At 38.4% G+C, this 15,297-nt stretch overlaps 1 protein-coding gene and 1 pseudogene across 1 annotated transcript; both read left to right on the top strand.

The window, feature by feature from the left end:
- Positions 1-15,297, top strand: part of LOC126790852 (putative calcium-transporting ATPase 13, plasma membrane-type) — a 55,413-nt pseudogene that overhangs the window by 19,059 nt on the left and 21,057 nt on the right.
- Positions 9,526-12,968, top strand: LOC126789988 (putative calcium-transporting ATPase 13, plasma membrane-type). Its single transcript, XM_050516109.1, has one exon. The coding sequence runs from the start codon at positions 9,738-9,740 to the stop codon at positions 12,831-12,833; it is 3,096 nt and encodes a 1,031-aa protein (XP_050372066.1). The 5' UTR covers positions 9,526-9,737; the 3' UTR covers positions 12,834-12,968.

Genomic DNA, 15,297 nt, shown 5'->3' with positions numbered 1-15,297 from the left:
GATAAAAGCTCCACCCATATGCAAGAACCCCGAAAAAACCGAATTATTTATTGTGTAATCCTATCCAAAATGCAACATCATTATTTTAGATTTTACTCTCAAAATCAATGAGGATGAGGCATGCAGAAGGAGGAGTTAGAAGAGAGGAAGATAACATATGAAGAAGAAAAAAAGGAGAGAGCTAGTTGCCTGGAGCAATAGAGAGACAAAGACAGCCACCCCTAGAGTCAAGAGAGTAAGGCTTAGTTTGGCATTATTGTGCTGTGAGCATAATTGCTTTTAACCCCGCTGTAATTAGAATTGCTTTTAAATTTGTTGTGACAGAAAACAGTGAGCGTTTTGGTAAACTATTTTTAGAAGTGTTGTGAGATTGTAAATAAATGTCCAAGTGTTTGGCAAAGTCATGAATATTTATAATTACCAAAAAGACCAATGACTGAAAGTACTGTACTAAAATTCACTAATATGTTCATCTTGATCTTTTCTAATTTTTCTTCTCTTGTGTCTCACATTTTCACTAAGAACATGCCTAAAAGAAGTAAAAACCTCCCACACCATTGTCTTCGCAGAGGGAAGAAACTTTATCTTTCAACTCTTTTCTCTTGATCTACATCTGGTCACCCTACCAATGTGTTTCTTCGATCGATTTCATTTTACCAATGGCTTTTCTAGGTTTCACAATCATGGTTGATGAGCTCTTGAGGTATGAGGATAGGTTTGAGTCTGATTTTGCTGAATGATTTCAATAATTTAATGTTGTGAGGGTCAGTTGTTTTATATCTTCATAATCGGGGAATTTTCTCTCTGGGTTTCAATGGAGGTTGAATGCGATTCGTAGATTGCAAATCTGATGAAGAAGAGAAAGATTGTGTTCCGAGGTTCAATGGAATTTCAGAGAGAACTAAGGATAAAATAGGTATTCGAGCACAATTCATTAAAAGCTCCGTGTTTCTTCGGTGATTCCGCTAAAGCAGCTCTCAAAGCTAGGTAATAGCTACTTCTCAAAAACAATTGGTTGGGAGAAGCGTTTCGTTTAAAATCAGTTTTATGTAGTTTTACCAAACACTTCATTTTAGACCCAAAAGCAATTCTGACTCAAAAGCAGCTCCAAAAGCAATGCCAAACTGGCCCTAAGAGACAAGTTTACCCTTGAAATGATGTGAGCTACCATGCCAACTGACGGTGTTATTAACGGTATGTATGATTCTTGGGCTAGATTTCTTAGTTCATGTACTTGTTTGCTACTTCTAAAAGTTAGATAAACTTAATTATGAGTGGTGAAAAGTTGGTATACTTTTCTTAAAATTTTCCCTTGATGAATTCAAACGGTCAAACCCATAAATGATGAAGACAAATACAAAGCAAAGTGGAAAAACCACACCAAAACATGCCCAAATCAGAGTAGAAAATCTATCGTTAACTAACTAATATGAACCCGCCCGTTTATTACTAACTTTCAATCACTTTTTTAGGGATCATTTTCTTATTAAATAAAAAAGAGTTCCTCCAGGGATAGGCTCAGCTTTGGGCTGGGATTACTACTTTTGTTTCTTTGGGTTTCAAAGTCTAGTACATGTACTAGGGTAACTTAGCTTAGATTTATTTCCAAGTATAGTTTACATACTAGTTGTGCCACAATTGCGTGTTTGTATGTTAATGTCGTAATTAGTTGTAGAAGATAAGGCTATGTTAGTTTTTTTTGGCTTGCGCAAGTTTTGCGAGTTTTATTTGGTTGTAATGGATGGCGACGCCTGGGTGAGACTTGTCTTGCTTATGATGTAGTTAGTTCTTGCAAAAAATTTGACAATTATACATTAAACTAAACCTTACCGTAAAAAAATATAAAAAAAATAAAACCAAAATTAAAAGGGCAAATTAGAAAATAGTCAAATCTCATATTATAAATTAGAAAAACAAAAAGTCATCTCATTTTAATTGAAATTATGAAATAGTCAACAAGGTTTAAAGTTTAAACAAAATTAGAAAATAATTACTTTTTTTATATTTTCCTGACTTTTTTGCCATTTTTTACATTCTTTTTTTTGTCATAACTTTGTTGGCCGACGATGGATTTGAGCATAGTTGGTACCGTTGGAAATATCTTTCTCATCTCTTTCATTTGATACCATACCCACTCCGAATCGACCACCGTACAAAGCACAACAACCCTTGCAAACTGGTGCCGCCGTCCATGGTGGTGCTCCAAGTTATTTTGGCATAACCGGAGCTCAAGACTCCCTAATTCTAATTATTCTCTTCATTCTGAGCATATTCATACCTATATGGCCATATCCTTTGAATTTTAACATAATTTTGGTTATTTAAATATTTTTCTCGGTATGTCACATTAACTGTCACACTATCTATCACACTATCTATCACTACCTGTCACACTAACTATCACACTACATATCATACAACCTGGCGTAGAACAATGTTTAGTTTTTAGGGTTTAACGTCAAACTACCTATCATATTACATGTCACATCCCCTGTCACACTACCTATCACACACCTCTGTCACACTACCTGTTACACCCCCTGTCACAGTACATGTCACACCCTCCATCACACTACCTATTACACCCCCTGTTACACCCCCTGTCACAGTACATGTCACACCCTCCATCACACTACCTATTACACCCCTTGTTACACTCATTGTCACACTACCTATCACACTGACTGTTACACCCTCAGTCACACTACATATGACACTAATTGTTACATTCTTTATCACACTGTTTTCTGTGACTATGTTGTGACAAGAAGAAGAAGAAGAAGAAGAAGAAGAAGAATGACTAGAAATAATGAACCTTTGTTTACTATTATGTGATCTTAAACTTCTCAAATCAACGAATACGATCCAAATATCGACATTAATATTGTCGTACAAAACACCACGAATCACACTACCTATCACACTATTTGTCATAACACAAAGTTAGTGTGACTGATAGTGTGGCTGGTAGTGTGACGGGTAATAGTATTGATCGTCTAGGCACCCATTGAATTGCTATGGGCACCATCGTCTTCCAATCTTGGCATTTGCGGCTAGCCTTGCATCAACAACAACACAGCCGCCGCCATCCTTTCCTTCCAGCACACCCTTGCATCAGCAGCCGCACAGCCGCCGGCTTCGCTACCTCCAGACTGTCACTACCTCTATATTATCACACTGTTGTTGCCGGTGATTAGATCTAAATCGGACGCCTACAAAAAACAACTGATGCCTTGGAAATCACAAATTGCCTCGTCAAGTCTCCACTGCCTCCGGCATCGATACTCTCCTGTCGATCCTCTCCTTCCTCAACAGATTTGATCCGACTCTCGTCTCCAAGCTTAGGATCCGATTGTCGTCTCAGAACTCCAGGCCTAGTGTAACGACTCAGATAAAGCCCAAGTCGACCTCAATCGGAGCCGGAAATCCTCGCTGCTAGTTTATGCCTTCGTCACCGATCGCATTGATCGCTCCTCCGCTTATCTGCATTAACTTTGAATTGTTCTTCGATTTGGGGTTAATGACACAATTGTAAATATTATCAATATTATGGGCAACGGTTTTGAAAGTTTTAACTCTCTGACTTTTTTTATAATTTCTAAATTATTGGTAACTTTATTATAATTAAGTCACTCAAATGTGACTTTTTTTTATGAGGAACCCAAATTAGAACCCTTTTTTTATGAGGAAGAAGAAACCGAAAACATAAAATACAACAAAAATATAAAAACTAAAGAAATGTACATAGCAAAATATGACGCACCACAGGCATCCGAGTACGAGACAGGTGTTTGGGCCTAAAATAATACTCCGGTATTATCTAGACTACTTAGGCTCGTGGACCGGATATTTGGGGAAAGTATATCACAAAGCAAGATTACCTGCCGTATTGGAATAGATTTAGGGGACTGTCGCGGTATAGAATCGGAGTTGATTAAGGAAGGTGAATCTAAATCAACTTGGAAGTTCTCAAGACTTGATTCGCAAGAAAGAACAAGGTGTGTTCTCTATATAAAGGGGTTGAAGGCACAGAATAACACACGCAACGTCAAACAAACTATCGCGCAACCGCATAGTCAAAATCTCCCAACGGAGTAAAAGTCCGATTAGATTCGGCAACCAAGTCTCCCATCGGAGCGGAGCTACCCAGATGCACGCCTCGCGCTGCATGTAGCAACAAGTCCGATTAACTTCGGCAATTCGAGTCAAGTCCATCGAGTCGCTAGCCTAACTTCTAGCAAACCCAAAAGTTTGCACTAGTCAGCAAATTTCATTTGCGAGAGAGTCATGCTATTATCGACACAATATAAGTTCTGCTTTTCCCCAAGCGGTCAAAAGTAAGATCGGCCATCTACTTGAGGTGGAGTGAAAGGTACCTAGCAACTCCGGTTGTGTATAGATCATTCGAACTTTAACGGTTTATCAGCAACTGCGGAGCAATCGTCTGAGAGGAAGACAGTACGTGAGCACGATCATTATCAAACAAAGCAATAGTTGTACCTAACTCAAAGGTACTGGCACACCAACAACAACAGAGAACGAAGGGCTGAACCATCTTGGGTTCGGCACCGGGGCTTCTGATTGTTTTCTGAGGAGGATCCGTTTTCCCAGCTCGTACAACAAGTAAAGACACGTGAATCTTCTTTTGTCTTCCCCTTTTGTCTTTTGAGACTTTGAAGACACTTAAAAAGATTCTAATTTTCTAAAGTTGCTTCATTCTTATCAAACAAGAAAGGACTCGTCCTCTTGGCAAATGTATGGGAGCACATCACCTGTGTCAATTTTCCCTGTTCCACTATGTGCCATCAATAAAATTCCAACACGTGGCATCCCACTCCAACACAATTCAACAGAAAATTCCACTCCAACACAATTCAACAGAAAAATTAATTTCATGGTCTTTCTGATCTCTCTCTCCCCCCCCCTCCGCGCACTTACTGAGAGCAAAATCTAAATTTTGTACGAGTCATGCATACACCAATTTTTAAAGCGTCACACAAACCTTTTCACTTTGTTGGGCCTGTTTTGAGAAAATTGAAGGTGAAATTTGTTTGGATACTTGTGTTTAGAGCTCCTTAATTTGTATTTCTAACTTTCTGGGGTTTGTTCATTGTTTGAATATTTGATATATATTGGGTGGATGACTGGTGCTTACTTTCATTTTTTCTCCCCTTAATTTTTTTGATGGAGTCAGATTCAGTGCTGAAATTAAAGATATGAGTTTTTAGTTTAAATACAGAAAGACGGTGAATAAGAGGAGAAGAACTCAAAACTTCTTTCAACAAAAATTAACAGAGTCAAATTTCTGTTAAATAGTAATTAATGAAAAGCCACATGTCAGATTTTTATTAATGACACATAATTGGCACAGGGCAATTTGGCACAGGTGATGTGCTCCCCAAATATATGATGAGTAATTAATGACCAATGGGTTCTTCATTTTCTAAATCACCCCAATAAAATTTATTTTGATAGCTAGACTCTACTTGTCGCAGCTTGCTAATCTATAATACTTGTTGACCTCTAATTTAAAAGTAAATAAAATAAACAATGTGTTCTAGCTTGAAATGCAGACGATTAAAATGTAAAAACGTGATTGAAAAATTTGTCAGAGTATCAATCCCTCGTATATACTAAAAAATTGCTATTTAATATAAGAAAATTATATTGTACGTGTAATTTAAATCAAGATTATCAAAATAGCTATTATTATATATTCTATGATCACCCAAGTTGTAGACAGCGTGCATGAATTCTCCACGACGTGAGTAGCTCTTAATAGTTATATTTCAATATTATGAGGTTGTTTTATATTATTTAGGGCCTTTCAGAAAAAAGAAGAACAAGCCTTTAATCCATAATATTTCAAGATGCCAATCGTCCCGTCACAATAAGTCAATAACTAATGCTAAGCTAGCCCTGAGGAATGAGAAATAGCAAACAATCCTAGTCTTAATCAAAGTTAGGCCGCAAGTCTGCAATCAAACAAGGCATGCAGTGATGCAGTGATGCAGGGGTTAGAGAGAGTGAGAGTTGATAGTTCATAGGTGCTGTATTTGTAAGGAAGCTAGACTCTGAAGATGGTTTTCATAGCTACCCATTTCCCCTGCTTACACAATTTTTATGCACCTTTGTGTACTCCCGCTGTCGGACCCGATCACAAGTGTCCTTTCCATCGATACCCTTTGCTTTGCAGAAAATATATCACAACTTCACAACATGGATCACACGCATGCAGTAGCTTTCAGGTGGAAGTTGTTACAACTTGCAACCTAAAAGACTAGTTTGTTAGAGAAACTTTGTAGGCGGTAATTCGTATTTCCTTCACTCTTCCATATATCTTCCTTCGATCTCTTTGAACTTTCTACCTAATCGGTTCTTCGCTTAATTTTGACCGCACTACGTACATGCGCAGCTTCATGTATATCTCTATTACTATAACTGGAGGCTTTCATTTAGTGTTAATAATTTCATTAATAAATTGAAGTTTTGATAACACCTGTAGAAAATAAATTTCTAATTTAAAACATGATAGATAATGATAGTATATACGGTAAAAATATCACAAGTGGAAATAAATAAAATAAATTAAGATAATATAATTGTAGAATGGAAGTTAGGATTTCTAAATCATGTTGATAAACCAACTAATTATTTTCTTAAAATGATTGAATAAAATCCACGGGTACTGATAACTAAACAACTTGTAACACCAAGACTGATCAAAGTTAACGTAGAGTTGTAGACGTGGAAAGAACTTGGCGTAAATTCTATATATCCCAGTGTTGCAGTTGCACTTGCTCCATCTTTCGCTAGTCTAAAGTCTAAACCTCAATTCTTTCTTTTCCATTTTTTCTCCTTCTATTTGCCTCAGCGCGCGGTTTGATCGATCATGACGTACGTACGTACACATGAGCATTGCGACGTTCAACTCTTATCCATTGCAAAAGATTCAACAATTGGGAGTTCTGAGGGTCTTCCTCGAAACAATATGAAATTGTTGGCTTGTTGCATGACAATTTCCCAGAACCCATATGAATTTGATGTTATTTATTCCGAGTTATGAGTTGTTCTCATAGCCTAACTATATACACAACATTATAAATAAAGAGATGTGTCATTATATGTTTCTAACCTAGTATAAACAACTTAACATGCGATATGGTCCAATTGAAGATATGAGATGTAGTAAAACCTCTATAAATTAATAAGTTCGGGACTAATACAATTTATTATTTTAGCAAGATATTAATATATTGATAAATTAATAAGTTATTAATTAATCAATTAATTAATAACTTATTAATTTATGAATGTATAATAAATATTTTATTTCACTTTTTAGAAGAAAAAAAGTTTTATTTTATTCATGCAACATATTGTTTGATTTATCACGAATACTGTTATTCAAAATATTATGTTATTCGATTTATTATATTATTTTTATTTGATGATAATTAAATCAATGAAATTCTTTAATGAAATCCTACAAAATATAAATTTTAATATATAAAAAATTATGTCATTATTAATTTATATTTTCAATGGGGTCTATATGAATTCTCAAAAATTTCTATTCTCTTATAAATTTAGCGAATTATTAATTTAACACGTTAGTCCCGGATTAGGATCGAAAAAAAAGTATTATTTTAGTGATGTTATTAATTAATCAGATATTAATTTAACAAGATTCGATTGTATATGCGCAATAAGTAATATCACCTATAAATTACATGGCTTTTGTTTGTTTGTTTATTGAAAATATGCGTATTGCATGCCCATCAATTCCAGGTTTGTTTACACGGTAGTTGTCAAATCTGCTCTAAGCTGATTGTCAAATTCCCACCCGTCATTTTGCTATACAAAATTAAGTGTGGGTACGGTAGGTATGCTTACGAGCTAAGATTTGATGCATCGATCGCGATGACTATGTATGAGGAATTAATTTGATCCCCCACTCATACGATTAATTAATAAATACAAGAAGTATTTGAAATAAAGAAACGGGAAAAGACTAAGACTTTTGCATGCGCAGCCTAACAAGCGCAATTTTCTCTGAAAAAAACAGTAAAAATAACAAAACATGTGACACGCTCAATAGAAAACCACGCCTCTCATTTTACTTACAATACAAGACAAGAAAAAATCGTGGCAGAACTACAATATATGGTCAGGTGTGACACCTTTAAATAGTTACGGCTTTTTCTTGAACGATTGCTAGTTGACAACATTCGTAGATTACAAGTTAAATTCGGTACGTCAAATTTAACTAATTATTTCTGTCAAAACTAAAAACTCCGTGATGATTCCTTTTATCTAAGAATCTGGATTACTTGAGTGGTGTTATCTTTTGAAGAAATTCTGGTAGAGCCAAACTCAATTAAATTTCCCAACATCTTTCTCTTTTGTAGCATCAACATGGAAAACCTCTAAATGTTAAGAAACTAGGATAAAGCTAGTTACGACCGTTCGTTTTTATTACTGATTGATTGACACTTGCAGAATATTTTTTGTAGGGGTCAACCGACTACAAAATTTAAATAGTACAAAAAAGAAGAAGGAATTTCCTGGCATCCAATCAGATAAAAAATAGTAAATTCGTAGCAATCTTTGCTTTGACTCCTTAATGAAACTTATTCAATACACGGACCGGGTATCTACAAGGGGTATTCTAGCCATTGATTGTGACACGTGTAGCAAAATTTTGATCCTTTGAGATCAGACTCCCATCTTACCATTCCACAGGCGAGTGAGGTTGAATAAGTTTATGTCAGTTTATCTCTGGATTCTCTGGCCAGCAAATTCTCTTCATTCATCAAGGCCGTGTTCCATGTCAACGGAATCAAAGAAGAAGGCGCAGCTGTCCAGGAGTAGGGGTGGTGGTATGGAGGCAGGATAGGACTTGCGGCATCTCCGCCGAATTCATAGCCGGAAGAGCTGGATATTCGGTTGGCGGCGGTGGAGGTTGGTGTCAATGATTATGCTGGTACTCTGCTGGTGGAGGTGATATGATACATAGAAAGATCAAGGGCAGCAGGTCACAGATAGAACAGAGATCGATCCCACCGTGTGGTTGTTGGATCTTAAATGAAATCAATGAATATGGTTTTTTTTTTTTTGTATTTATCCTTTTGTGTTTGAAACAGCAGTCATGTTTAATCAAAACACAAACAACTGAAACAGCAGTCCTAGTTGCAATACATGCGCGTAAACGAACTTAAACCCGTCAATGTCCACGTGCCGTGTATGGAATAGGCTTTTGAGTTAAAAATTCGCAGCAATCTTGAAGTTGATAAACATCTGTACGCGTTTAATACTTTAATATATTCCCAGAGACCGACTTAGCTACAGTGATAATTGCATGAACACACCATTGGCAATTCTTTAGTGATTGCTTGTCTTGCTCCTTTCTTGCAATCTTGCCTAGCTTTAATTTCCTGGAAATTTCTACAAGCGTGACACCCTGAGAAACTTTAGTTCCAAGTAATCAAAGATTAGCTTCCCTATAAATCGATCTACATGTATATGGTTTTAGCATGCAAGGAGATATACGAACATTTAGCTTTCTTTGCGATTCTACATTGTTCCAATACTACGTACAACATATCCTTTTGTGCAACATTTGAGCATTCGATCAACTCACTTTGTACACACTCCAACTTCGATTTAGTCTTGTTATTGATCAACAAAATTCCAAATAGTTCCCGTGTTATTCGCCTTGCAGTTTCACAACGATCATGAGTACCTCAATCTTCAGTACCCTACATGAAAACTCGGGAAGCAATCTCTCATGTGTTTCGAGTAGTGGTCTTGGCGTCAGCAAAAGAAAGTGGCATTCTGCTTTCATTGCCATATACTGCTCTAGAGCCTTCCTCTCTTTGCGTCCATCTATTCTTGCCAAGCATACCAACTCCACATTCATATCTCGCACGCTCTCGTACTCCATCGTCAGGGTCCAGCCAGTCTCGGCCCCAGCCATTAATGGCTTCAAAGCTGATCAAAAATGCCTCACTGATCTTGTGAAGGAGAAAAATCAAAACCAGCTCGTGGAGATGGGAGGGGCTGAAGAATTGGCATCAGCACTCAATACTGACGTGCAGCATGGAATTAATGGCGACGATGCTGAAGACATTGCTCGCAGACATGAAGCATTTGGTTCCAACACATATAAGAAACCACCAACACAAGGATTCTTCCATTTTGTGTGGGAAGCCTTCAAAGACCTCACTATTCTCATTCTTTTAGGCTGCGCTGCATTGTCTCTTGGTTTCGGTATCAAAGAGCATGGATTAAAAGAAGGTTGGATTGACGGTGGAAGCATTTGTCTCGCGGTCATTCTAGTTATTTCTGTTTCAGCCATAAGCAACTACAGACAAAGCAGACAGTTTGACAAGTTGTCTAAAGTCAGCAACAATCTACAAATTGAGGCTGTGAGAAATGGAAGGCGCCAACTGATATCCATATTTGAAATTGTGGTTGGTGATGTCATCTGCTTGAAGACTGGAGATCAGGTTCCAGCTGATGGATTGCTTCTGGAAGGTCACTCTTTATCAGTAGATGAATCAAGCATGACAGGAGAGAGTGACCATGTTGAGATTAGCATGCACGAGAATCCTTTCTTGTTTTCAGGGACCAAAATCGCTGATGGTTATGGTCGGATGCTCGTCACATCAGTTGGCATGAACACAAATTGGGGTGCAATGATGAGCCAAATCAGCCAAGATACCAGTGAAAAGACACCTCTGCAGGCACGTCTAGACAAGCTAACTTCATCGATAGGTAAAGTTGGTTTGGCTGTTGCTTTCTTTGTGCTTGTAGTCATGTTGGTCCGTTACTTCACTGGTAATACAGAAGATGAGAATGGAAACAAAGAGTACAATGGCAGCAAGACAAAGTCTGATGACATAATAAACGCTGTCATTGGGATTGTAGCAGCTGCTGTTACAATTGTTGTGGTAGCAATTCCAGAAGGACTACCATTAGCTGTGACACTCACTCTTGCTTATTCCATGAAGAGAATGATGGTCGATAACGCAATGGTCCGGAAGCTCTCCGCATGCGAAACCATGGGATCTGCAACAACAATTTGTACCGACAAAACAGGCACTCTGACCATGAACCAGATGAAGGTGACTAAGTTTTGGTTGGGGAAAGAATCTGTGGAAGAAGAAGCTCATTCATCTATCTCTCCTTATGTTTCCGAATTGATCCAAGAAGGGGTTGCTCTCAATACAACTGGTAGTGTGTACAGGCCTAGCTTGGAATCCGAAGCTGAGATTTCTGGCAGTCCAACTGAAAAGGCTATTCTTTCATGGGCCGTACAAGGGTTGAACATGGATATGGAGAAAGTGGTGAAGAGTTGTAGCATTCTCCACGTTGAGGCCTTTAACTCAAAGAAGAAACAAAGTGGGGTTCTGGTGAAGAGAAATGCAGACAACTCAATCCATGTACACTGGAAAGGAGCAGCAGAGATGATACTAGCAATGTGCAAAAGTTATTACAATGCCTCTGGAATTGTCAAGGATATGGATGAAAATGAAAAGAGGAAATTTGAGCAGATTATTCAAGGTATGGCAGCTAGCAGCCTCAGATGCATAGCATTTGCGCATAAACAAGTACCAGAAGAAAAGCGACTAAATGCAGACCAGAAATATGTGCTAAATGACGATGGACTGACCCTACTGGGACTTGTAGGTCTTAAGGATCCATGCCGTCAGGGTGTAAAGAAAGCAGTTGAAGAATGTCAATATGCAGGGGTGAATGTCAAGATGATTACTGGTGACAATGTTTTCACTGCAAAAGCAATAGCCACTGAATGTGGGATACTCAGGCCTGATCAGGACATGTTCGGGGCAGTGGTTGAAGGTGTGGAATTCCGCAACTACACGCAAGAAGAGAGACTGGAGAAAGTTGAAAAAATTTGTGTGATGGCAAGGTCTTCGCCTTTTGATAAGCTTCTAATGGTGCAATGCTTGAAACAGAAAGGTCATGTAGTTGCAGTGACTGGTGATGGCACCAATGACGCACCGGCATTAAAAGAAGCTGACATAGGACTTTCTATGGGGATTCAAGGAACAGAAGTTGCTAAAGAGAGCTCGGATATCGTGATCATGGACGATAACTTTGCTTCAGTTGCTACAGTCTTGATGTGGGGGAGATGTGTGTACAACAACATCCAGAAGTTCATTCAATTCCAGCTCACCGTCAATGTTGCAGCTCTTGTGATCAACTTTGTAGCAGCAGTTTCAGCAGGTCAAGTTCCACTAACAGCAGTTCAGTTATTGTGGGTAAACTTGATCATGGACACACTTGGAGCTCTTGCTCTTGCCACAGAAAAACCCACAAAAGAACTTATGGAAAAGCCACCTGTAGGAAGGACGGCACCGCTCATCACAAACATCATGTGGAGGAACCTCTTGCCTCAAGCACTTTACCAGATAACAGTCCTCTTGGTCTTACAGTTCAAGGGTAAAGCAATATTCGGCGTCAGTGATAAGGTAAAGGACACATTGATCTTCAATACTTTTGTGCTTTGCCAGATCTTTAATGAGTTCAACGCAAGAAAGCTAGAGAAGAAGAATGTCTTCAAAGGAATACACACCAACAAGTTGTTTATGGGCATCATTGCGGTGACAATTGTTCTTCAGGTCGTGATGGTGGAGGTTCTCAAGAAATTTGCAGATACAGAGAGGTTGAATTGGGGACAATGGGGTGTATGCATTGGGATTGCAGTCATCTCTTGGCCCATTGGTTGGCTAGTCAAGTCTATACCTGTTCCAGAAAGACCCATTTTCAGCTATCTGAAGATGAAGAAAAATAAGCACCCCATATAAACTTCAGCATGGTTGGATAGCTGTGTAGCTCAAAACCAGCATACATTTTTTTTTTCTCTTTTTGAATAATTCGTTTTAATAGTTTCTTTGGAAATATGTTATTACTTCCGGCACAGTGTAATATATTCATATTTTATATTTGTTTCAGGATGAAATAATTGTGTATTATTGAATGATATGAAGGCCTATATATACGCATTACAAAACCACAATCCCGTAGGATTCAGAGTCCTAATCTATTACGAAGATGTTAATCTATCTCCTAACATGAAACCTATTAGGCTAAGACACACACAAGGGTATAATAGCAATTCTCCCGGAACACTCCCTTTTGTGTCGCATGCCTAGGTTGCATGGTGCAGACATCGTTGCCTCGGTAAAAAACTTGTCAAGCAAAATAAAAACCTCTTGGGTAAAAACAAAAGCTTGATCGAAGGGAAAAAGAGCACAACGCACCGTCTACATTTAATAGCATCATGTGAGGTAGACTCCCCCTGAAATCTACGAAACAACTCCCCCTGATTAGTGTCATAATCATGGAGTAAAAAGAACAACGTACACAACGTTCATTACATGCTTCTCAAATGTAGTCTTGGGCAAATGATTAATCATTAATCTAGCCACACATCCTTAGATCATACATGCTATACTTAGCCAAACTTAGATCTTAGGAAACAAGATTGCATAACAACTCAAAATAAGAGTTTACAATGAAAATCAGATTCTCGGATAGAATGACTTTCACTCACTTAAACGGCCATAACTTCTTCGTTAAAATATGTATCAGCGAACCGTAAAATGTTCTGGAAAATAGACACCCGTGGATTTCCAATGACATAAAGTCAAAACCTAATCCAATCGGAGCAGTTCACAGTGCTCTATCGAAGTTGACTGACTTGCAAATTTCTGGACAGAACTGTCCTAGTTTGCTAAAATAGCCATAGCTAACTCAATATGATAGTTATGAACAAATGGTTGGTGTCCCTGAGAATTAGACACATAGACCTTTCCAACGGTACCAATTTCACCATATTTCATTGAGCGAGCTGTCCTATAGGTCTCGTTGAATTTGACCTACGAAACTGGAAAGATTCTAATTTGTCACATTCAATGTGTCTTTCACAAAAAGAATGGGAGAATGGACCAATGAAGGACTAATTTTGGTCCGAGACGGAACCGTACGCAGCCTCTACGCTACCAGTGTCAACTGCTACACCAAGGCGTATGTTGATGTTGCTGGAGCTACTGGTGGCGTTGGTGTGGATAGGATTTGTGTTGGTTCAGGAAGTGTAGAACTAAACTCATGTGAAAGAAGTAATGCAAGTCCAATGACAATGCAAGGCGCAAAGTTAATCACGTCATAATGAAAGCAATAATGTCCCAACAACACTAACATGTATGAATGTATAGCTCATTGAATCTCTTCATCATCTATACTTAGACAGAATAGAGAATCAAGAATTAGCTTTCATATGAACACATATGGGTATGAGTTCTTGCAACCGATTGTACTACGTTCTCTCGAATGTCGCAATTTGATTACATAAGCTATCTGTGGTCTAGAGGCATTTAAAGTCCCTCGGGCACTCTCATATCTGCGTCAAGATCCATTTACAGATATTCTATGACCACTATCATAAGCTGCAAATCAGTTTTCATGTACACTACTACTAATCAAGTAGCGGAAATCAATTATGTCCATAACGAGAGAATATAACTCATCGTAGTCAATACTAGGATAATGAGACAATCTTTGTGCCATAAATCCTGCATATATCGCATGACTTCATTTTTCACATTACACTTACGAACAACGACCAACATAACAATTCTAGTTTAGCCTGTATTGATTCTTTCCACTTCGGTCAAGTTGCTCATCGTTGAGATCAATCTATTCTTCTCTAACATCAACAAAAATGAGTTTGTAGCGTCCTACAGAAACTTAGTTGATACATATGTTTAGAGAATATCTCTTGATAATGGGCGAAATACTTATGCCTACGCACTTGGCTTCTTTCTGGTTTTGTTTCCAAAGAATAATGGTCTCCCCTCAACTAGGTATGAGCCAAGACCGAAGCTATGACCCTTACTAGTCCATCTTTGCGTTTGCCGCCCTTTTTTTGTGGTGCAATACCACGGGCGCCGATAACACCACATCGTACAATGGTGCCATCGCCGGCTTCCTTCCCACTGTCAGGGATGGTGCCAACGACCTCAGCCCCTTTGTTGACACTGTCCCACTGGGCGTGCCAAATGTTCAAGCTGGGAAAACGGATCCTCCTCAGAGAACAATCAGCCTGCCCCGGCACCAAACCCTGGACGGCTCAGCCCCTTCGTTCTCTGTTGTTGTTGGCGTGCCAGTACCTTTGAGTTAGGTACAACTGTGCTTTGGTTGACAATGTTTGCGCTCCACGTACTGTCTTCTTCTCAGACGATTGCTCCGCAGTTGCTGATAAACCGCTGA

This window comes from Argentina anserina, chromosome 4 (genome assembly GCF_933775445.1).
Source record: "Argentina anserina chromosome 4, drPotAnse1.1, whole genome shotgun sequence".
NCBI lineage: Eukaryota > Viridiplantae > Streptophyta > Magnoliopsida > Rosales > Rosaceae > Argentina > Argentina anserina.
This window is presented reverse-complemented; position numbering and strand designations above follow the sequence as displayed.

Bases quoted from the DNA above. Each gene is read 5' to 3' on its own strand.
- LOC126789988 (XM_050516109.1), top strand. From the start codon at position 9,738: ATGAGTACCTCAATCTTCAGTACCCTACATGAAAACTCGGGAAGCAAT.